Consider the following 25,509-nt stretch of genomic DNA (forward strand, 5'->3'; position numbering starts at 1 on the left):
ACATAAAATCTAAGTTGTTTTTGCACCCAGTTTTGCAATTCCTTTGAAGAGTCTTGACATATTAATAAAAATTCAGCGTCCTTATCCTGGAAGAAAAGAAAATCCACCTTAAAGTGGCATTCACATTGTATTTCTTAGTATTTCACCATTCAGTCTTAATGTCTTAAAAAATAACTAATTCATCTTAAAAAGTACTTAAAAGTGATATAAGTGTCTTTACATTTGATGTGTAGGCCTTCTTTGACATTGCCCACCGCAGCAGTGAGGTCATCACTACTCAATCCCCAAGAATTTTCAAAGGTTCAGCAGCCAGATTTGCAATTCCAAAGCATTTATAGTTATGCCAACTCATTAATCAATTATGCAATAATAAATAAATAGATAGGCGGATGGGCAGACTTGCCAAACTCCCGACATCAGAACCTCTGATGCTGATTATTAATCACCCTGAGTTCACTTAAAAAGTTAAAACTGCCAGCTCACTGAATTCTTAATGGTTCATAAATCTTTTTGATCATTTGTATTTTTATGAAAAAAATACCTGAGATGCCACACGCTGTTACAGCTCCCCGAACAGAACCCCTAACCCTAACATAAATTAGTTTGGTAACATGTTGGATTTAGTTCATCATAGGGTTAACAGTGACAACAATAACTTTATTCTACAACATAATAATGCTGATTTTTCAACCAGTGGTCATTTCATTAATCTTATAATCAAGCTATGCCGAATAAAGGCTCTTTCATCAAGCAGCCTCCTATACCGAAGGCCTTTGAGTCTCTTTACAGCCATCTGAAGGCAGCAAGTATCTGTTCCATCTTGTTCACTGTCAAGCCACAATTGCGCACAGCACAGCTGGTTAAATGTTGTGCAACAACCATAAGACTTTTTGTAAAATAACCACAGCAACGTCTCTGCCCATGCGTAAGGCAAACTGTTGATTGATTATTTAACACACTTTCATCTGCACATGAACAGGCGTGTTCACACAGATTCACGGACATTTGTGAATCCCTTAAAACTTCTCCCTGCTCCTGATCTCACCCTTTGCCCAAATGTGCCACATGTAGGCTTTATGTATAACAACTATAACTCACAGGCACAAGTTCAACTGGTGTTGTTTAGGCTACCTGTGAATACATGTGTGAATATGCAAATGTAAATACATTTAAAACATGTCAAATAAAATAGATTGGATTGAGATTTGATATCTGTCTTTGTATGCTACTTTAGAATTGATTTCATTTTGGATCATGTTGTTTTCTGCTGTAATATTTCAGCTAAATGTAAATGGGCTGTATTTATATTGCACTTTTCTAGTCATAACAACTACTCAAAGCGCTTGTACCTAGTACAGGAACCATTCAACATTCAGCATCGGGGTTCAGTGTCTTACCCAAGGACACTTCGACATAGGACTGCAGGGCCAGGGATCGAACCCCCAACCTTCCAATTGTCCACTCTACCACTGAGCCACAGCCGCCCACCCACAGCTATCCCCGCTTTGAATTCTGAACATTAATATGCGCACGCACGTAGGATGTTTCGCGCATAGGTATCAAAAGCAGCCTAAGTTATCAGTTATAAATAAGATAGTTATTTTTTTGCGTGAGAAAATAGACGTGTTGCGTGTGAAAAGTGCGACTGTCAAAGCGAGTTGGCCGAGCAGCTCTGTTTACGGGACATGCGGAACCTTTGTGCTGAATTGTCAGTGTTCCACGGACTGTCTCGGGTGTAACACACGGTGCAGCCTTGAAAAACTGTCTGTAAATGACACAACTGTAACTATGACACATGTAACATTTGTACAGATAAAGAAACGCGTACATGGAATTAACTGTTAGCATCAGTAACGTTAGCTAAGCTAATTGCGACCACGTAGCTAGCTAGCTGGCAAGCTAGCCAGCTAGCTAGCCCAGGAAAGCTAAACCTTGGCCTTTGCTCTCAGTCCTGCTGGCTGTCCAAGGCTCTTAAACAGAGCCAGCAATGTGGAGCTTGTTACTAAATACCAGGAAAACCACAGAGTGGGATTAACTATTTACTTTTTGAAGCCACGACGTTTGTTTGTAGCCCGGGAGGAAAATGAGCGGCCATAAAATGATGTTTTCCGGGTTGAAGTTGTGGACTAAAGGAAGAAGTAGTCATGCGTGGATAAACCCATTTCATAATGGTGAGGCACTTTGAAACCATAACGTTAAGTTGTGTGTCAACCCTTATTATGTCTAGTACATTCAGTGTTTGTCTTTTTATATGGAGGCAACATGTGCCAAACCCGGTAAAAAAGTTAATTATTATTTGTCTAAGTTGCTTTCCGACAGAGCTGCATACTTGTTTGTAACTATGAGACACCACTTGACTTCTCTTGGTGATACACTGTATACACAGTCTAAATACACCAGCACCTTAGCATTATACAATTAAATTCAATTTTATGTATAGTATCAATTCATAACAAGAGTTATCTCGAGACACTTTACAGATAGAGTAGGTCTAGACCACATAATTAACATTAACCCAACAGTTAATTATTAGGAGGATTGTGTTGTCTGTGCTGTCATTTTGTGTCCTTTAGTTCATCTCATGTTTATGTTGATTTTATGTTACATTTTTATGTTGTGAAGCAACAGATCATAGCACATAGCATGTCCAAGGCTAATTTCCTCCCTGGGAAAATAATGTCTATTCTATTCTATTCCAATAACTTATGTCAGTAACATTTAATATTTCACAACTTTATACCTTAAATCCACTTAGTGGACAGTAGCTGTGAACTGCTGGGGGGAATGTTGCAATCCCTAAGTAGTACTTCTGTTTGACTGATTCTCCAGGTAGGAATGGACGTGGGAAGGCTTCTTTTTCCACTCGCAGCCCAAAGGTGTGTATTGTTGGAAGCGGTCCAGCAGCATTCTACACGGCACAGAGTTTGCTCAAGGTATTTCCCGTTTTTTTGTTATGTTGGACAATATCTATAGGCGTTAGGATTACACCTTCTATCAAAGTATACTGACACCTGACAAACTAAGGTACTTCAGTGTTTCCATACACTACAACACTTTATGAAGATACAATATTGCCATAAGGCAGTCCTAGTCACTGATTTGAAACATTGCCTACAACAACCTAATACACCCAATTGTGGTTATTGGCCTATGTGATCCTAGCCTAAGTTAACATAACCACGTCTGCTTCACAATTATCAACATTTCTTTTATACCTTTACATTAATCTGCAGTAGTACACATACTGTGAGAACAATGTGTTAGACCATGCTGGTGGACTGCTGTGTTTTCAGCAGGGCATGGTTATCCACCATCATTATTCATTATGTTTGTTGATGAGGATACAAAAAACATGCAGCGTGTATCCAATCTGGGGAACTCAGCTTCAAGGTTTTGCTGTTGAAGTGATCTAGTTTTGCACTCATTAAAGCAGAATAGTATGGTGTTGCTCCTAATAAAACCTTTTATCGTGTCCCACAATATCCTGGGGTCTTTTACAGAGACAACATGAATTTCTGCAAATATCTGGAATTCTGCATATGAGTGATATAGGATACATTTTTTAGTAAAGAAGTAGTTGTGTGGCTGTTTGGTGTTTTCCAATATATAAAGAATATTATATACCACGAGGAACCTTTTATAAATCCGTAAAGAACAGGAAACAGAAGACATCTGGGCCCATGCAATGGCTAAGTCAAACGAAAAATAAGAGAATTTTAAAGGACCCATGGCATGAAAATGTCACTTTATGAGTTTTTTTTAACATTATTATGAGAATTATAAGAAATGAAAGCTCAAATTCCAGAAGGTTACCTCCCCTTTTTCTGCTTTGCCCGCCCAGAGAATTTGGCCCATCCATCACAGACTGATATCATGGATTTTCAAACGAGCAAAGTGGCAGTTGGTCAAGGCCACACCCCCAACCTACACCTGTTTTTTAAGGGGGTTTATTCAATAACAAGATTAACAGGCTGTACTTACAAATGATGTTGTTTTGAGCTAAGCTTTTAGATATTTTAGTCTGAACCAAAGTGGAGAACCAACGGCCCAACATTGCCATCCATAGAGACACTTCTAGCATGGCTAAAAATAAAAAAGTTATAGTAGGGGGCGCTGCTGAGCAATGGAGGAGTGAGACGTGTTTTGCATAGCTCCGGTAACTTTTCCTTATTAATACACTAAACACCTGTATATCCTGCTAAAAGTGCCTCAGAGTGATATAAGAAGATATAAGCAAGTGGGAATTTTAACCTAAAAGAAGAGAACTATGTCAAAAAAAGGGGAAATCCAAAAAGAACGACCAACAAGAAGTAGGCCTCGACCAACCCTCGGACTTAACTGGGGTAATGGAGCCCGGCAACCTGAGTGAGAGGCGGACCCACCCAACCCGAGCTGTATTGGCCGCTATTTCTCACACTGCGTAATAAAATTACCCAGATTAAAGATGACATATCGCCCACAATTGATGTCCTCTACAGACGGTGTACACCGTGCTGAGAGGCGAATTGGCTACAACTAAAGAAAACTGCAGACTTCCATTTTGGTCCTAAAAAAAAACCGCGACCTCACATGCTAACACTATAGGAAATTAGAGAAGTCTGCTTCCACCAGTCGGGACGATGTCACTGCGCTTAAACGTAAAAGTCACTCGCCTGAGCTCTGAAGTAAAAAAACTTAACTGGGAAATGCGAAGACCTAGAGTGCGCTCATGGAGAACAATATCCGATCATCGGAGTACCCGAGGGGACCGGGGGGGCCCAAGCCAAGAGACTTTATTGCCGGCCCCTGCTGCAAGAATACTATCCCTGGTGGAAGCCTCTCATTGATAGAGCGCACCGGGCCCCCTCCGAAGGCGACCCAACCCTCATGAGCCACCCAGCCCCTTCGTTTTGAGACTACACTATTTTCCCACACTTTGGGAGGACATCCTACGTAATGCCGCAGCGGCAAAACAGCTCTCCACGGTGGTAAAAGATCCAAATCTTTCCGGATTACCCGCCTGCCGTGGCTAAAAAGGGGAGCTTTATCAATCGCACCAGGGTTTGCTTCGCGGCAGACCCGGGGTCAGGTACGGCCTCCTCTTCCCCTTTCCAGACCCCTAATAACCCACAATGACACCAGATATCATTCATAGAGGGCCAAAAAAGCGGAGAAATATGCTGAACGCCTTTTGACACCAGGCTCGACTAAAATAAGACAGGAGGACGCTTAAACTGATCCCTTCACACCGTGATGCGTTGACTTTTGATATCCATGGGGTTTGGCTATGTACTTGTGTTTTAAACTAGTTACCTTTGTGGCTAGCGCTAGCACACACTACAGTCACCTATCCGCGTGAGTTAAATGCTCATACACACGCACAGCAAATGCTTACCATGTGTCTTATTAACCACCATTATCATTCGTGAATAACTGGAAAAATTCCCTTAGTCCCCCCTCATAGACTATGGATGGTACTGTTTACCGTGTTTTCTTAACATTTCTTATTTTTTTTCCGTTCAATATATCTAGGGCCCACGAAATTTTGTTCACCTTGTTCCCTTAAGTGTGGAAATGGCTCACTGTTATTGAAACGATTCAATGTAATGACACCTATTTTTGTTGTAGATGTAATATGAGTCATTTCCTGGGTTGGAGTTCCCAACCCCGTTAAGTTTATATCGTACATATTTAAACTATTTTCCTTTTTTGTTATAGCAGTGTGAATCCCTATTTTTGGGAAAAACTGACTGCAGTTTTCCTCTTGCTATGATAATGTTTAGCTATGTAGTTTGTGCCCATGGATATTACATTATACGGCACTTCAACTAATCATATTTTCTTCTCTTCACTAAACTACCTAAACTTTTGTGTACTTACCAAGCTAGGGGATCACAGATAGGAGTTAGCATCAGGCCACCAAAGGTGGGGAAGAAACTTAAGTTACTGGTTCATTTGGTACTTACTTCCTTAAGAAGGCTCGCGCCACTTTCCTTTGAACGGGCAAGAGCAGCTTTGTTTTCATTTTTTACTTTGGGGTTTTGGGCTGACCTTTGATAATGGTTGTGGGGCAGACTGGGTAGAATGGTGGGGGGGGATGGAAGACCACTCCCCTCAAATCCTACACGTTGACAACCGCACTGCCATGGATACTGTACCGATCATAGATCCCTGATGTATGATAGGTTAAATAATGACAGCGGAGGGACAAGGGTCTTACATTCTCCAGCTGGAATGTACGCGGAGAAAACAATCCATCAAAAGGGTAAAGTTCTGGCACATCTAAAGTCTCTGACCTCGGACATTATTTTTTTACAGGAAACTCACTTGAAAGTGCTCGCACGGCAGGTTAAAAGCCAATCGGATAGGGGAAGTTTACCACCAAACTTTCATCCAAACAAGGGGTGCAGCCATTATATTGAAAAAAGGGTGTGCCCTTTTTACAAAGAAAACATCACTGACAAAGGGCCGCTATATTATAGTGACTGGTGAAATCCCCTAACATTTTCCCTTACTTTAGTAAATATATGCTCCCAACATAGACCACCCTTTTCTTTCAGAAGGTTTTTTCACTGATACCAAAATCTCACAAACACATTTTATAATAGGGGCGACTTAACCTGTCCTCGCACATATCTTGATAGGTCCTCTACGAAGAGACTCGCAAAACGCCTCTATGAATTTTTAAATATGTTCATTAATAACACAAATGTTCTGGATATATGGAGGGCAATGAACCCTTCAGTAGGACTATTCATTTTTTTCACCTGTACCCAACTCCTACAGTAGATAGACTACTTCCTGGTGGACGCCAGACTTGCACCGTCCACATTGAATGTGAAATATCACAGCATTGTGGGTTTCAGACCACAGCCCACCACCCTTTCTCATTGTGTTTAGATCATGTAGATAAGCCACACACCCATTTAAACGAACCCCCGCACTTACTCACTGAAAATAAGTTCTGCGACTTTTAAAGACCAATTTCTTTTTATTTCGAATAACGCAACTCTGATACCTCTCCCTCCATCCTCTGGGAACATTCAAGGCTTACATAAGAGGCTGTATCATATCGTTTCGAGCCTCTAAGCGAAAAATAATAAGACTAAACTGAAGAACAGAAGACCCCAAAATTAAATTACTTGACATAGAAAATGCACACTCCCCCTCGATTATTTTGCACAGGAAAATAGCAACACTTAAGTATGAATACAAAAAAATTAAACTCTGCTAAACTAAGTAAAGCATTTTCTCCATACTAGGCAAAAAAATTTTTAATTTGGTGACAAACCACACAAGCTGCTAGCTAGACAACTCAGGAAATGAAACACAGAACATACCAGAAAAGCCCGCAATAATGCTATACTTACAAAGCCTAAAGATTCAATGACAGATTTCTTTGAATTTTAACTGATCTGTATACTTCAAGACCACTTCAGACTCTGTAACTATTAATTTCATTTTTAGACAGATTGAGCTTCCCAGACTGAGTGAGGATGACGTGTTTTCTTTTTAATTCTGACCTCCACAATTGCAGAGGTTCGAGGTGCCATTGCCTCCCTAAAGAGTAATAAAACCCAACCGGTCCTGATGGACTTCCAGGGGAATTTTACAAAAAATTCAGTGAAAATCTATCTCCTTTCTGTTGAAAGTATATGACCACGCCCAGATACAAAGGGAATCTAAACCCCCCACCTTAACTGAGGCTGTGATCACATTAATTCACAAAAAGGAAAGGACCCACAGAAGTAGGCGCTTACCGTCCTATCTCCCTCCCCTTTAAAGTCGATGGGAAGTTGTTTGCTAAAATACTGGCTAACAGACTGAATCCTCTATTGGAAAAGCTAGTTTATGTGACCAAAAGGTTTTATGCCAATAGGAGTGCTACTTTCAATCTTAGACGTCTTTTTCAATGTTAATATACAAGAGGGTCCACCTACTGATTTTTGTCATACTTTGCACTTGACGCTGAAAGGCATTTGACCAATTGAGTGGTGCTACTTATTTTAAGTTCTTAATAGGTTCAATTTTGGAAATAAATTCTTGTCACTTATTAAACTCTTTACAGGAATCCCATGGCTCAAATCCTAACAAAACCGGACATATCCTCCCCGTTAGCCTAAACAAGGGACAGACAGGGTTGCCCCGTTATCCCCTTTAATCTTTGCACTGGCTATTGAACCTCTGCCCAAAATATCGATTAAACCCCCCAATCTATGGTTTATTCCACCAAAGACACAATAATAAAATATCTTGTACGCAATGATATCTTGTTATATATACAAAAGCCTGAGTTACTATCCCAATCTTCTTGAAAAATCAACCTTTTGGGGGGCCCTTTTTTGGTATCGGATCAATTGGACTAAAAGCGTTTTTTAAAGCCAGTCTATATAATGACCTAGCACACCTGGACCACTTCCCATTAAAGGTTTCCCACGAAAAATTTACCTATTTTGGGGGTTGAAGTGACAAGCAGTACTCCCCTCTGTTTCACAAATTTCCCCCCCTCTAATAGAGCGATTGCGACTAGATTTCATTCTGGGACACACTCCCAATTTCTTTATTGGAAGAATTAAAGCTAAAAGATGGTTTTTCCTCCCGCAATTGTTATAATCTTTTTCAAACATCCCGATGTTTTTTAAAAAAATCATTTTTTTAACAACTAGATTCCTTAATAGTTCCTTTCTGTGGGGCAAAGGGCTCACAGAATTGGCAAAAAACATCTCTGTAGACCAAGCCAAAGGGGGGATTGGCACTCCCAAAACTTTTGCTATACTACTGGCCTCAGCAATCAAGATGTCCACCTTTTGGTTGGACACATCAATACCAATGTCTGACTGGCACTACGGGAGCGGGAAGACTGCCACCCCGTATTCTATGGCCGCGGTCCTACTAGCTCCGGTCGCGATTAAAAAAAACTGTATAATAACAATCCCATCATACATAGCATGATCCGTACCTGGAAACAATCAGACCTCCTTTAATCTTAAACCGTTCTCTCTTCTATTACCCATCGCTAGAACCCCACTTTGCCCCTTCCAGCTTGGATGGAGCCTTCTTTTACATGGAGTGAGAAGGTGTCCATTGTGTTGGGGACTTATACGTGGGAGGCGTCCTTTGCTTCATTCCCACAATTACAGAGGAAGTATGAGCTGGGGAATAATGACTTTTTTCGTTACCTACAAATTAGGGACTATGTTCGGAAACACTTGAGTGTTTTTGAGACGGAATCACAATCTAGAATAGAGACTGCCTGAAATTTTTCCCTTACGAGAGTAAACTCATATCCCGCTTTATGACAATCTCTTATTAATAAGCTCCCCATCAACTGAAAATTATAAGCATAAATGGGAAGAGGAAGTTGGTGAACCTATTCCAGATGATTTATGGAAGGAAAGTCTTGAAAAAATACACCATTGTTCAGATAACGAAAGACATTGTCTTATCCATTTAAATCATACATAGGCTTCATTACTCGAAGGAAAAACTACATACCATATACCCATAGGTGTCACCTATGTGTGATAAATGCCACTCTTCCGTAGCAACACTTCTCCATTTTTTGCTTTGTGCCCAAGGATCCAACCATTCTGGATTGATATATGTAGCATTATGTCTGAGGTCATAAATATTTCAATCCAACCTGAGCCCCTGTTCATCATTCTTGGAATATCGGAGACCTTCAGGACACTGACTGTGGCACAGCAGTGCTTTTCTCTCATACTGTCTTATAATTGCAAAGATAATCCTACTCTTGTGGGAAAAGCACGTCTGTGCCTACCTCCAAGATGTGGTTGGACGATTTAACTAATACTCTTCATTTAGAAAGAAAAAGTACAACGCTGAAAGACAGGCTCAACTTATTTAATAAACATGGAAACCACTTATATCATACCTGAAAACCACAAACCTAGTACAACAATCTGCATCCTAGCACACTATGACGTTGTATTGGTCTTAGAGTGATGGTCTGGTGGTCTAGTGAGGGAGGGTGGTGATACACAGTGGGGTTAGATAGGGCGGGTATGGGGTTGGGATAGTGGGAGGGATCGTGGTCAGCCTGGTGATATTCTTTTTTTCTCTGTTTTTTTGTTTGTTACTGTTACTTCGTTTGCTTTGTCCTGTTTTACTGTTTGTTTTTTTCTTTTTTACCTTAAAAAAAAAAAAAGATTCAGAATGTATAGTCAAATTGTATGGTGATTCCCAAATTCTTCAATAAAAGATGTTAACAAAAAGTTATAGTATAATATGTTACTTTGTAAACTTGACAGGAATAAGAAAGGGCTGCACACCCTGCACGCTGTTATTGGCTGAGGGTTATACGCCAACATGGGGCCCAAAGGCTCATTGTTGACGCCCATGAATGTCCAGCACCTAGCAAAATAAGCAGAAAAGAGAAAATTGAGGCAGGGGCAGGGTCTCTGCACATAGGGCCACACACTTCTAGTGGGTCATAAGTGACGATTGAGAAGTATTACTTTTGTATAAGTCTGCACATGGTGTTTGGAAAATCCTACATATTATACCCTTTTAAGTCCTGTAACTCAGCCTAAAGGGTCATGTTCCTAAAAGGACACTTCTTTCCAATCATTGTAGATATCAATATAACAACTCCTGTTTTACATGTTGTGCCTCTCTCCTTTTGTCCTCCCAGGCCCGTCAAGATGTTGAGGTGGACCTTTATGAGCGGCTGCCGGTCCCCTTTGGTCTGGTCAGGTTTGGGGTGGCCCCTGATCATCCTGAAGTCAAGGTCCTTGATCCTAAATAGATGTGTTTAGAGAACAAACACTATTTGGTTATTTTGAAGTAGTAGTAATATAAAGTGAGAGTGCCTTCAAAATGCTGACATGATTAGTTGGTCCTCTCTAATCTGTGCTGTGATGATTTCTCCTCTCGGTTCTTGGTGTGACTATTACTATAGTTGGCTTATTTAAATAAAAAATATAAAAGAAACTCAGTCAAACCGGTTTACTTCATTACTTGTAGTAGTGCGTGATGAAAGATAATTGTTTGAAGGCAGTTTCATTCTGACAACCGTCAGCTTGCCAGAAAAAAGTCCCTGGCATGTAGAATGGAAAATAACCAACATGATGGTTAACTGTGATACGTGATGCAATTACAGATATATGTGAATGTTAGTTTAGCCTGGAAAGTTTCTGCTGTAGAATGGGCCTACGGCACGGCAGTAAGCATGATCGGTTTGTAAAGACAATGAGTCTGTGTTACCTTATTTGACAGAAATCAATATCCAATTGCCTGTTATTTCTGACAATTTGATGAACAAAAATGTCAATAATGCTTGAGTAAGTGAAACCCCAATCAACAAAACTGCTTAAAAAAATAATATTACCATTTAAATAACACTGTTTAAATCACCAGGAGTATCTGACACAGCCAGAGACTGAGATAAGCTCTCCTATTCAACTTTATGCTCTGCTTTTCAGCTGTTAAACACAGTCAAAAAGGATTGGAATTGCTATTTTTTCCCTCTTAATTCTTATCATTTTGGCACTGTTTGTCCTTTGGTGCTGGCTAAAACCTCCTTAGGGGGGGCAAAAATTCCTCTATGCAGGAAAAACGCTGTTACATGTTTAATTATTTACATCAGCAGTTATGAATCTACCTCTGTGGTTTTCTGCACATTTCCCTCAGTCTTAGTTCTGCTAGCGTCTTATTGGCTAGTTCAGCTACATGTGAGTGAGAAACAAGGAAGTGAAAGAAGTCTGGAGAGCAGTTCTTTGGAGTGCCGCCAAAGAAAGTTACCTGTCCCCCTTCAGCTGTTTCTTCTCTTTGAGAGTGCTCCAACCACCACATAACGAACCCTCACGTTACACCTGTATCTTAATTAAATTGCCCTTTGTGTTATTATAAGATACACAAACTTGTATTCTCCCTTAAACTGACTTAACTGTACAAATCCAAATCCTGTTATCCCACCATTTTAGACTAAAAACAATTCTGAACCTTCTTTCTCAGAACGTCATCAACACATTCACACAGACGGCCAAACATTCACGCTGTGGTTTCTACGGTAACGTGAATGTGGGGAAGGATGTGAGCGTCGAAGAGCTGCGGCAAGCCTACCACGCAGTCGTACTGGTAAGAACACCAAAACACACGGCTCAAAGTTACTATATGTAACTTTTTAATGTTCCTGAAACTTTATTTATGCATATAATGATCATTAAGACATCTGTAACAGCAAACACGACAAACAGTGATAAAACCCTATATTTATATAGTTTTTATTAATGCCTGCCTGGGTCACAAAATGATGTAGACGGCGCTACAGGAACACATTCTGATGGGTCGCAGATTTCTTTGTAACACCGGAAAAGCCTGCGTTAGTGGATCCAGCCAGGTAAAAGGTAGCAGGAGATTTCTTTGTAGGCCTGATTGTATTTTCAATTTATTTGGTAATATATCAGTTATTGTTATGGCTGATACTGGGGCAGGGCCATCACAGGAAAAAAGAAATTAAACAAAGTACAGCTAAAAACTAGAAGGAAAAGGGACGGGCAAGAATCCAAGTCAATCTCGATAGGACTTTCAACAGATAACAATTACAGGATTGTAAATGACTCAGGTATGTGTAAATTGTTATTTACATGTATATGTCCTGTATTTTATGTAACGCTTTTCTAGTCTCAACAACTACTCAAAGCGCTTCTACATTGTACAGGAACCATTCACACACATTCATACACAAATTCACGCTCCAATGGCGCAGCATCGGGGGCAACTCAGGACTGCAGGGCCAGGGATTGAACCACCAACCTTCCACTTGGCAGGCAACCGCTCTACCACTGATCCATAGCCACCCCATGTCCATGTAATATGTCCATTTCATTCATAAAATAACTTTACAATGCCCAATTCTTTTCCTTTGTCCCCCTGTACTTGTGTAAAGTGTCCGTGGGTTTCATGAAATGCGCTATGTGAATCTAAGTTATTACATTATTACAGCAAACTCTTAATGCTTTGGCTCGGGACACAGTGACAGTGATACTCGGTTTAGCTCACGAGACATCCAAAGTAGGCTAAGTTACCGTGTGTACACGTATGATTTTCTATCTGAGCCAAATATTCATTGTGACTATATGACTATATACCGGTACTTGAAATTCGGTTGCTGGTACTCAACCACACTTTTTTCGGTACTCTCCCTCTGTAATTACAAAAAAATATTTCAATTGTTAAAAAAATTCCAAACCTATTTATCCTATTTATGTAGAACATTATATTATTTATTTAGAATATTTTCAACTGACAGAAGTTAAATAAAAATAAATCCCCTCCCTTTCTCCTCCCAAACCCATCCCTACAACCTATTCAATTAAATAATTATTCAACTTTTATTCTTGTATTTGTATATTATTCCTATTTTCATCATGACCGTTTTTAATTGCTCTTCAATGTTTCATGTAAAGCACTGTAAAGGTGCTGTAGAAATAAAGTTGCCTTGCCTCACAACCTCCGCCTGTCAGTCAGTCCCCAGAATAGCACGACATAGAAACAACTGTTGCGCCTGCTTGTCTCACAGGAAGTGGAACGTCAACAGCACCGCGGCTGCTGTGTGCTCTTTATTAATATCATATCACAGTGAATGATGTTTGCGTGAAGTTTTGAAAAACTGTCACTCCCCTGGCGACAGCGATGTGCTTTTCTATGATGTGAAAAGAGCGTGGGACAACATTGAGTTGTTACATTTAACTATTTTAGAGGATGTGGACGTTGTTTACTTCATTAATGGATTTACTGTGTTAATGGACAGAGGATGGCAATAGGATTTGGTATTCGGTTTTAATAATAATAATTAAAAAAACCCATTTATACTGTTTATTAATTCCCAGTGGGGAAATTACAATTTACACTCTGCGTACTCTTTGTTAGTGATCACACACACAGGCCTGAAATACACACACATGCTCAGGACCTATTCATGCACTAATGGAGAGGTGTCAGAGTGAGTGGGCTGCCAGCTGGACCAGCGCCCTGAGCGGTTGGGGGGGGTATGGTGCCTTGCTCAAGTGCACCTGGCAGTGCCCAGGAGGTGAAGTGGCATCTCTCCAGCCACCAATCCACACTCGGTACTTTGGTCCGCATGGGGACTTGAACCGCGACCCTCCGGTTCCCAACCCAACTCCCTACAGACTGAGCTACTGCCACCCCCCCATCCGGACAAATCTTAACCAGTGGATCCGGTATTCAGCCGAACCCCAAAAATCAGGGTTCGATGCATCTCTAGTAAAAACAGTCCCGCTTTTGTTCGATGCATCTCTAGTAAAAACAGTCCCGCTTTTGTCCAAAGCAGCCTCTAGAATCAACACAAACTGAAAGTTACATATAGCCACTTTAAGCCTTAGCCTCCGTATGCATTGCTTTGTGTATGTTTTATGTTAGAGTTACGGGGCGGAGGGGAACAGGAGTATGGGAGTGCCAGGAGAAGACCTGGCCGGCGTGTACTCTGCCAAAGACTTTGTGGGCTGGTACAACGGGCTGCCCAGCTGCCGAGAGGTATGCCTTTAGACTGTGAGTCAAGTGAATGTTTCTCAGGTGGATAATGCCAGGTGTGAAAACCTCATCAATAGGCCTGCACGATTTATCGTTATAAAATCGCAATCTTGATTCACCCTGTTCACAAGTAAATTTTTAAATAACTTTGATTATCATTTAATTTTACGAGCCAACTGCATCACAAACACTACTACGTCCTTCTGTGAGTTTTAAACACAGACTGTATAAAATGGGTGTTAAAGCGCTCCCAAGCGCTGCAATGCTCTCCCTTCTCTTCATTGGAGCCTCTGTGTTTACAGGCTTGTGGTGATGCACAGTGTGCTATAGGTGCCAAACCAAATCTATGTTTAATACTGCTAATATGTTTTGGTTTGTCATGGTGCATATGTGCAATAAACATTATACTTTGTGAGGAAAAAACATCGTGGCAGAGAATTGTGATTCATATTTTTCCCCAAGTTGTGCAGGCCTACTCAGCATGTGAAAGATTATCAGATCAGTCATATTTTTCTTTACTTTTGGTTCTACTTCTTTATCGGCAAATCTCTGTCTCGCTCTGTTATCTTTTCCGTTCAGCTGAGTCCAGACCTGAGTTGTGAAACAGCAGTCATTCTGGGACAAGGTAACGTGGCTTTGGATGTTGCAAGAGTCCTATTGTCTCCCATTGACATTTTAAAGGTGAGATAAACACGGCATTGGTTATTTAAGATAAGAATATAGTGGCACATGTTTAACAAAAATGCAAAGCAACCACACAGGATGTTCTTAAATGTGTAAAGGTAAATCAAGGTCTACTTGATAGCTTTTTTTCCAGAATACCTGCCACATCTCATGGTCTTACTGCATGGATATATATAAATGATTATATTGTGGGCCTCAAACGTGTCTCCCTAAAGTAATAATCTGCTGTATTTTATATAAACATACAATTAAGACCCAAAACCCTCAAAGACAATAGACAGGTGTCCATAGGTAAATAATAAAGATTTATGACAACATGTCTGCCTTGCACCTCCAATCGACACCATGTTAACGGCTGTATGAAGGGTTTTGTTGGGAATAAAAATAACTGGTTTGTGAGATTTAGATCCATGCTTCTACAGACAAAGAATATAGTGCCATTTGCAGAACCTTTACTTCCTCAACAGTAATTTTAAGGAAAATTACCAACTTAAAACGTACATACTATATCATTTTGGACATACAGCATCAGAAATAACACCAAATAAACATCAACTTTACAACCCCTCAGAAATCCAGTTTCCAGGAGGAAAATGTTGTTGATGAAGAGACAGATTTAAAAAATATCTCTTTTTTTTTTTTTTTTCCCCGCAGAAGACTGACATCACCCAGCCGGCCCTGGAGGCTCTAGCAGAGAGCCGGGTCCGCAGGGTGCTGGTTGTTGGTAGGAGAGGACCCATGCAGGTCGCTTGCACAATCAAGGTGTGTGTCAGAAGCAGTCTTGTACTAAGTACTCTGAAGTTCCTGCTAGAGATGTTACGTCATGCTAGAGACGTTACATCATGCTAGAGACGCTGCGTAAGCTAAACCTTGTACAAAGATACTGGGGCCCCTGTTAAAGGTGCACTATGAGGTCCTACATGGGCACATCTGTTGACTTTCCATGGAAATTTCAAACAAAAAAAAACAAGCTTGCCCCTCCCCCCATGTTTCCATAGCTGTCATGAGTAACTGACTTACTGTCACTATCCCCCACCCCCTCCTCCAACCATCTTGTTGGTAATTGGCTGGAGTGGTTGTTGTGTTTTGGTGCCTATCCTGTGCCCCTAGTGTTTGTTTGACCTTTACGACCCCCTTGTCGTCTCCCTAAACGGGGCTTTTTCACAGTGTGTTCAGGGGTCAAACAGCAAGCGGATCAAGGAGAGATGCCTTCGACAAAAAATTAATTCTCATAGTGCACCTTCAACACAGATACTAAATGGTGTGGCTGGCCCACCGACCTCCAAAAAGAGACAGCCCTGACACGAAACATTCCCTTACCATGTAGCTGCCTTGGTAGTCTCTCTGAAGATGTAGCTAGACAAACAGTCATACATGAAGAGGTTTGGTTGTTAGAGACTGTCTGAATATTCTTGTCCCCTGACTTGTGACCTATGAATGACCTGATGTTGTCATCTAAGATTTCTCTTACACTTACAGCGGCTCCCGGATCCTTACAAATCACTGGACTATACATTTTTTGTAGACATAGTAGGCTATCGCCATATTTCAACATTTTTATGACCTAAGTACTGTGAGTGTGGCCTAGCAATAGCACGAGCCTGTCCGGTAACTGGAAACGAGGTACTTAGCTGAAAGCTAATTAAGCAGAAAATGTGTCCCTTCTCCATATGACTATTACAAACTCCTACAGAAGATTGCACTTCTGGAAACCAAAATTCAGCGATTAGAAGTAAACATGGAAGGGAGTGGACCATGTGGGGATCACACTACTTTACAATGGACCCGAAACAGTGGACAACAGCATGCTAACACACGGCTAATTGGCACTAACAAGACTACAAAGAAACATAAGCTGTGGTAGTCCTCCTTGCTTTCCCAAAGACATGGTCTCTGACTTGGCCCAAAGAATCTTGGATATCGTGACAGCACACCCAACTGTGAAATGCATTATACTGCATACGGGGTAAAATGATGTTGAGAACCAACAGTCTGAATTGCTGAAACTGGACTTCATGAATTTGAATGCTGAGGTGCAGTTCATTGATCATTTTAACATTGGGAGGCATCTTTGTAAGTCAGATGGCTTTTTCTTAACAAGCCATTAGTAAAGCTGTTCACCTCTAACCTACTTTACTTTCTTTGCCCCACATCTACACCCCCCAGTCAAAGACACGAGACAAGTCTAAACAAGAGGAAGACCTAACAAATCTCTCCTCAGCATGGGGCTGTGGTGGATTTGTCTAATCATTAGACCATGGCGGACCACAGGGCCAAGTCGAGAATTCTCAACCCCCGTCTTCCCTCATCCCTCACAACTCCTCGACCCCCCCTGTTGTTTAAGGACTCATTTTAATGTACACAAATATGTTGCTTCTTTGGAATATGTGGCTCTTCAGCTGAGGTCCTCCCCTAAAGCTGTATTTCCTGAGTGAGTAACTGTATGTTCTGAGCACAGATAACTATATTTTGTAAGTACAGTACATTTAATTTTGAACGTTATATCGCAGAATATTGCAATATTTCTAAAATCGCAATAATATTGTATCGTGATGATATTTTATTGTGAGGCCTCTGGTGATTCCCAGCCCTAGTACTTGCTGTAGCTGTTCAGTTTCCAGAGGAATTCTTACCAATATTTTAATGCTACTAGCCTATTATTTAAACTTTTTTATTACTTTTCATCTAAATATTAAAACCAATCATCCATTACTTTTAGCTAATTATTTTGCCGTGTAACTTATCATAGACACTCAATGGCAAGGTGTCACAATGGGAGGATGGTGGGAGGTGTGTACTATGCAGTTGGCCTATTGGATCTGGTAGTTTGTTGTTCATTGTGCCAATATACTAACTTACCTGATGGTTAATTAGAGATGTACTTTTAATCAAATCATAATTAATTTTTTATTTTTTTTTAAATGAGATGAGCTACTCCACTCCCCCCCCGTAACTGCAGAAGTACCCCACGGAATACCATTACCCATGGTAGGTTAGCAATAGTCTAGAGAGCAGGATGGCTGCTTGTGCCTGTTGGACTTATTTGTAGATCTGTAGCAAAGTGATCCCATGTCGCAGCAATTACTGTGGTATATAAATGACATGATATAAATGATGGCCTATTAAACACTATTAACATTAACAAACATGTTTACCAAGAGAGACATGTTATTACAGCTTGAAACGGTTTTCCAGTCCAGCCCAGCCATCCCTGCTATGTTCTCCTTGTCTGCAGGAGCTTAGAGAAATGGTGAACCTGCCCGACACCAGACCTGATATGGTGGCGGCTGATTTTGTGGGTGTCAAAGAAGCTCTTAAAGGTAAGAAATGACATATTATATTATTACTTTTCTTCTTTTTGAAGAACTAGTACAGTGCCCGTTGAAAATGTGCCTGTTTGGAATGGGCGCTTACTTGGCCTGTGGTATTGCTGCTTGTAGAATTCATCAAAACCAGATTGTACCAAAATGACTTTCAGAAGGACCCCCACCCAAGCCTACTACTGACTTACAGTGTAGGCTACTTCTACATCAAAGGAAGACATTTTACTACTGTATTGACCTGACAGAGAACGGGGCCGCTTCAGAATGTAATCACTAAATATCAGAATGTATATGGGGTGTAATCAGAGATTAGCGTCACAGAGAGAGAAAAGGAGTTCATTTCTATACAGGTTCAGTGGCTTGACGGTTAACAAAGTAGGGGATTTGATTCGCGGGGGCATTTTGGCGACTTGATTAACCCAACCCAGGGTGTGTCTGATGAAAACTGAAGGGTTCAGCCCGGTTCAACTCTGAGATTTTCTCGCATTGCACAGCGCTCTGGAGGAATGATCTCACATATTAGGCTACGTTATGTTCTGACAAGAAAAGAGTCCCCCCCCCCCACTGTTGTAAAGCATCTCACTTTAAAAGATAAACTGCCTGCCGAGAAGGGGCTACACGCTCTGTCTGCACTTGCTGTCTGGGTGGGCTTTGTGGGATTCTGAAACGTCCGGAAATTTGGGAATTTGTTTGTTTATTCCAAGTCAAGGACAGTCCAAAGTAGTGCTACTTTGAACATCTTTGTGGGTCTGAGGTTTTTATCACAATTTAGCTGCCAAAGACCCGCTGCTCTCTGTCTCTGGTCCTCAGGGTGAGGGGGGGGAGTGGCCAGCGGCTAGTGCGGAAAAAGCCAATGTGTGCTTCTTTTACCGATATATATGTACGACATCTTTTGCATCAGGTAATTGGCTCTGCACTCACTCATGCCCATAGCAAGACATCTGTCAAGTTTGAAATCCATTGGTTCGAGAGATATGTGCATCACACACACACACACACACACACACACACAATCCTGTAATTTATAGATAGATGGTACGTTCTTTTTTTACTGTCTCATTAGTCTGCTCTATTCTTGAACTAGTGTGGAAACTTGCACTGGATTTGTTGTCTTTCAGCTGACACCAGGGCCTAAGAATGAGGATATTTTACACATTTTAAGGCAACACAATAGGCTACATACAGTAGCGTGTTTATTATATGCAATAAAACAGAAAAGAGTAAAACTAGCAGTACAATAGAATAAGATTAGATTATTTTTTTATTGTCATTACACAGGTACAGGTACAAGGCAACAAAATGCAGTTTGGGTCTAACCAGAAGTGCAATAGCAGCAAGTGCAGGATATACACTGGTTCCATAAGTGCAGGACATATGTACTGAATAAATATAGAAATGAATACTATTATAAACAGAATTTCACAGATAGATTTGTCCTATGAATATAATATATAGATAACTAGTATTGTGAACAAAATTGTACTGACTATAATATACAGGTGGTTGTTACTATAACAGAGTTTACAGGTGAATATGTACTATGAATATATATATACAGATGGCCATTACTATAGACAGTATGTGAGCATAATCTACAGATGGCTATTACTATAAACAGAATTTTGACAGATACTTTCTGTGTTGAAAGTATGAGTTGAATGTAAGTAAATATGACTGATCAATGCAGAGACAGTTGAAAATGTCACAAGGAAGGAAGAAATGCACGCTGTGGTTAACAGCAGCAACATAGAGACGTGTAGCCCATATACGGTGAGGCAAATGGAAACTTTGAACCAGTAAATACAGATCTTCTATAGTTTTCTGCTGGAGTAAGAAACTGCAGAATTGTGCAACACCATGCAGCATCTAAGCCCTGATGAGCTCGTTGGTCTTTGTCCTTGCTATAGAAATGACATTGGGCCGATATATGCTGCTGAGCATGTTCACACATACGATAACAGTCTCCTTGCATCCGTTCACGGCTAATTATAACAGCCTTGGTCTTATCTCTGTTACACATGATAAGCAGTAAGTGAAGGTTGCTAAAAGGAACTGGCAGTGTGTGTTTGTCTTGTTTTCAGTGTTGCTAAACCTGCAAGTGATAGTGTTAGTGTTGGATGAAGCAGCCCATCAAAAAGCATGCACTTACAGGTATTGATGACGACCAATGGGTTCAAACACTTTTACAAAAGAATTACATATTGTGCATTTCTTTAGTGTGGAAATGTAAGTTCTGTGGTTTTGATGACGGTAGTTGGTACAGTATGTGACCACATCTGCACACACTGTACGCACGCTTTTTTTTTTTTTTTTTATGTAACAAGGCAGAGTCCACGTGATCTCTCTCACACACACACACACACACATACACATTCATTTTTTCCAATTCAGACATTTGAGTCCTGTCTTGTTTAAAAAGTGCACAACAGAACAACATTCTGGTCTGTGGTCTTTTTATTTTAGTCGATAATAAATTAGTCTTAGTCAAGAAGACTTGGAGCATTTTAGTCTAATACAAGCAAAAACCTAAAATGTTCTTTGTTGCCTTTAAACAATACTTACATACCCATATGTGTATATTTCTCCTGAATTATTGGCTGCTGTGATTGTTCCTCCTATCCATTGCCATGAAGAGATCAGACACAAATCCACAGACAGTCATTCTGAATGGAACTACTTCAAATGTAAGAAAAGCCAAAGCTGACAGATGTTCATTTTAAGTACCTGTGCTGTGTCAGATTTGCCGAGGCCCAGAAAGCGTCTGACGGAGTTGATGTTGAAGACAGCCCTGGAGAACCCAGGAGAGAAGGAGAAGCAAAACAAGGCCTCCCGCTTCTGGGGCCTTAGATTCTTCCGGAGCCCCATTGAAATCCTGGCCAACCCGGACCACGACAGGACAGCTGGCATCCGACTTGGCATCAACAAGCTGGAGGTAACAGGGTTTTTGTTTTAAAGTGCCCATATTATGAAATTATGATATTATTTTGTGTCTCTGGTGCTTCCACACACGTTTTGAGTGAGATCCAGTTTCTGAATGTCCTCTGCCTTCAGTGTCCGGGTGAGCTTTTCAAAACCTGCACCGCTTTCTATGTCACTAACCGAGACCAGGTGGCTAACCATAGCACGTGCTAGCGCTAGCATTCTAGCTCGTTGTCAATGGCAAACACTGTTACAACACACACTAGTTGACCATAATCTCCAAAAGAACTACTTCCATGTCCCTGTTGTGCAGGTATTCCACAAGTGTCCCTCGTTTAGAAGAAGTCTCCCAGCTAATCCCGCCTTGGACTGACCAACGTTGGAGAAAGAGTTATCTAGCTGATGGGATCTTACTGAGCATGTGCGACTCCCAACAAAGATAGGAAAGAAGTGAGATGTCTCACTCTGGAGCTAAAACAGAGACCCAAACACACAGGGGGGAAACAGGATCTGCAGCCATGTGCAGTACAACAAAAATATGTTGTTGTTTTTTAAACTGAAACCATGTAAACCTGTTCTGGTACAACCCCAAAATACAATTATGAACCTGAAAATGAGCATAATATGGGCACTTTAACAACCACTAAGGTCCTCGTGGTCAGCTGCTTAGTTCAGTGGCCGGGTTAAAGTTGGTTCCTTGTGTATGACCGGGGCTCAGGTTAAAGTTGGTTCCTTGTGTATGACCGGGGCTCAGGTTAAAGTTGGTTCCTGTGTATGACCGGGGCTCAGGTTAAAGTTGGTTCCCTGTGTATGACGGGGCTCAGGTTAAGTTGGTTCCCTGTGTATGACATGGGCTCAGGTTAAAGTTGGTTCCCTGTGTATGACGGGCTCAGGTTAAAGTTGGTTCCTGTGTATGACCGGGCTCAGGTAAGTTGGTTCCCTGTGGTGACGGCTCAGGTTAAAGTTGGTTCCTTGTGTGACCAGGGCTCAGAGTTTTTTAGGGCTGGTTAAAGTTGGTTCCCAGTGTATGACCAGGGCTCAGGTTAAAGTTGGTTCCCTGTGTGTGACCAGGGCTCAGGTTAAAGTTGGTTCCCTGTGTATGACCGGGGCTCAGGTTAAAGTTGGTTCCCTGTGTATGACCAGGGCTCAGGTTAAAGTTGGTTCCCTGTGTGTGACCGGGGCTCAGGTTAAAGTTGGTTCCCTGTGTATGACCAGGGCTCAGGTTAAAGTTGGTTCCCTGTGTGTGACGGGGGCTCAGGTTAAAGTTGGTTCCCTGTATGACCGGGGCTCAGGTTAAAGTTGGTTCCCTGTGTATGACCGGGGCTCAGGTTAAAGTTGGTTCCCTGTGTGTGACCGGGGCTCAGGTTAAAGTTGGTTCCCTGTGTATGACCAGGGCTCAGGTTAAAGTTGGTTCCGTGTGTGACCAGGGCTCAGGTTAAAGTTGGTTCCCTGTGTGTGACCAGGGCTCAGGCGAGGGAGCCCGGGCAGTGATCACCGGAGAAGTGGAGGACGTGACCTGTGGCCTGGTGATCAGCAGTATCGGCTACAAGAGCATCCCCATCGATCCATCAGTGCCGTTTGACTCCCGCAAAGCCATCGTTCCAAACAACATGGGCCGTGTTGAACAAGCCCCAGGTACTCAGTAAATACCATAAAGAGCAAGAGCACTTAGAAAGCAAAATCCTGCAAAATGTAATGAATTCATCTTTCTTTCAAGGTCTATATTGTAGTGGCTGGCTAAAAACAGGCCCCACTGGTGTGATAGCCACCACTATGAACAATAGTTTTGACACTGCACGATCCATGGTGGAGGACATGGACTCGGGAAGGTTGGACGTATCTGCTGCCAGGACCGGTTCACAAAGCATCTGGGCTCTGCTGGAAAAGAGAGGTACTCTACAGTCCCTTTGGTGGTTTCACTGCTTTCTGTTTTCTCACCTAGGAGTTTATATAACCACAGTCTGTTAAGATTTCCATACCATTATTTAAGTGACACTTTAAATCTATCTTAAATGAAAGGAGTTTCTGTCTGTATGTACCATAGTCCTTTGATTTTCTCAACAACTGTTCACGACTTCACACTTGGCTGGTTTATTGCTGAGTTGAGATCTTGAGATTTACAGGACATATGCGTTATGTACAAGCTGCGGTGTGTGTGTGTGAGTGTGTATATACTTATATATTCTGTGTATATATAGTCATAGTTGCTGAAACTGTCGGTATTTCCTTACAGTATCACATGATGCAGATAATCTTTTAAAGAAAATCATGTTCCTCTGCCTCCCCCTAGTGCTCCTCCTAGTCAATAACTGCAGTCAAACTGTAAGCTACTAGGCAGCGTTGTTCAAATACAAATCAAATCAATTTCATTTTTCTTGCCTAAAAATCATCAGAAACATTGTTCAGCGTGCTGTTAAATTGTGAAATATATAAACGTTTGCGACCCGGCTGCTTTTGTAAAAACAGTCGCGCCGAACCCAAGCAGCGGCAGAGCAAACCTTCTCATGTCACAGCTAAACGGTACACTAAAATATGTTTCTGAATCATGCAAGGTTATAAATAAGCAATGCCGGAACAAAAACTTGATTCATATTTCATCACCCTGCCTAGTTTTTTCACAATTATCTGATTAATGTGGTACTGTAAGGTGTAGGTTAAGTAGTAGTGACTGACAGCAAATATGACAAAATGTTATTTATTTATTTGTTTAAATTAAAAATGAATAAAAAATTATATCCCTTTAACCCTTGTATGGTATTCGGGTAAAATTGACCCATTTAAAATTTTTACAAGAAAAATGGAACAAGGAAAAAAGATTCTACCTGAAAATCAACGGCCTTTCCTTATTTTCTGTGATAAACATGTATTCCTGACTCAATCCAGAAAATTATTCTGGATATGACCACTTATGTTTTTTCCAAGATAAGAATGATCACATAGTGGATTTCTAACATGAATTATAACTTATGACAAAAAACGAACCCCACTTTCATTTTTAATTGTGTTCTAGTAGAGACTGATTGCATTCCCTGAACATATGTGTTATCTCAATTGTTTTAAATTGAGATAAAGACAATAATTGTTAATAGATTATGAAGTAAAATCGTACTTCAGAATTGTTTTTAAAACGCCAAATAGGTCACGGGTCAGTTTGATCCGAGGGACACGAGAGGGTCCCGAACGGGAAGACAATACAAGGGTTTAATGCCATTAGCTAAGTGTGCTTTGTGTTGCCTGTAGGAGTGAAACCAGTGACCTTCTCCGACTGGGAGAAGATTGACAGCGTGGAGATGAGACGGGGGGAAGCCACTGGGAAACCCAGAGAAAAACTCCTGACCGTGGAGGAAATGCTGCAGGTGGCTCGGAAATAAATGTAGACAAGAACCTGTTCACTGATGAACTGTTGCTGCATATAATAACAATTCATGGACCTGATTCATATTGTGGACTCGGTACACATTAAAAGCCAGTGGGTACTGGTGTTTACCCCAAAGTCTTGTTTTCCAGTTTGAACCTGTTCAACAGTATCAATCTAAAGCACTGAAAGACTGAGCTGTGGTTTCCTGTTGTAATAAACTAAAAACAGGACTCCATAATGGATGTTATTCATACTGAACTTAAGTGCTGTAATATATGTATGTTAAAGAGTAAAAGTTATGTGCTGGCTGAATTATGTCTTTACACTTACACTACATATGATGAATATCTTTTATACCAAATAAAATGTTAGGAAAAATGATGATACATACTTTTTCTCTGATTATTATTAAAAGTATGCATAAGAATTCCATATTCTACTGATCACTCTACACAAGATAACAATGGAGTCATTGTGTGTCCTTGTGAAAGGCACAGGGTGTTTCTGGGGGCAGAAAATGAACAAAATAAACTTTTCTATAACTTCAGTGGTCTCTTTCTATTCTTGACAATGAGATTATTCTAACAGATGTGACCTGTATCCATTTCTTCCTCTCCGAGTAACATTTCCTACTAAATGTCAGCTTAGATGTTATAAATGGTGGGTTTGAAGATAAATTATCCTGGATCACAATTGTTTACTTTGTGTGAAAGGGATATTTATACAAATCAC

General features: G+C 40.9%; 1 protein-coding gene across 1 annotated transcript; it reads left to right on the plus strand.

Annotated features, from left to right (window-relative positions):
* The first annotated feature begins 1,687 nt into the window (after nucleotides 1-1,687).
* fdxr (ferredoxin reductase) lies at nucleotides 1,688-25,072 on the plus strand. Its single transcript, XM_032502112.1, has 12 exons — nucleotides 1,688-2,171; nucleotides 2,830-2,933; nucleotides 10,634-10,729; nucleotides 11,956-12,078; nucleotides 14,383-14,496; nucleotides 15,073-15,174; nucleotides 15,832-15,939; nucleotides 18,413-18,497; nucleotides 21,239-21,432; nucleotides 22,883-23,054; nucleotides 23,137-23,310; nucleotides 24,660-25,072. The coding sequence occupies exons 1-12, from the start codon at nucleotides 2,084-2,086 to the stop codon at nucleotides 24,788-24,790; spliced, it is 1,491 nt and encodes a 496-aa protein (XP_032358003.1). The 5' UTR covers nucleotides 1,688-2,083; the 3' UTR covers nucleotides 24,791-25,072.
* The last annotated feature ends 437 nt before the right edge of the window (nucleotides 25,073-25,509 follow it).

Source organism: Etheostoma spectabile, chromosome 21, assembly GCF_008692095.1.
Source record: "Etheostoma spectabile isolate EspeVRDwgs_2016 chromosome 21, UIUC_Espe_1.0, whole genome shotgun sequence".
Lineage (NCBI taxonomy): Eukaryota > Metazoa > Chordata > Actinopteri > Perciformes > Percidae > Etheostoma > Etheostoma spectabile.

Coding starts and splice junctions, on each gene's coding strand:
- fdxr (XM_032502112.1), top strand. CDS start 2,084: ATGAGCGGCCATAAAATGATGTTTTCCGGGTTGAAGTTGTGGACTAAA. Junction 2,172..2,829: donor GATAAACCCATTTCATAATG/GTGAGGCACTTT, acceptor CTGATTCTCCAG/GTAGGAATGGACGTGGGAAG. Junction 15,175..15,831: donor CTCCCATTGACATTTTAAAG/GTGAGATAAACA, acceptor TTTTCCCCGCAG/AAGACTGACATCACCCAGCC.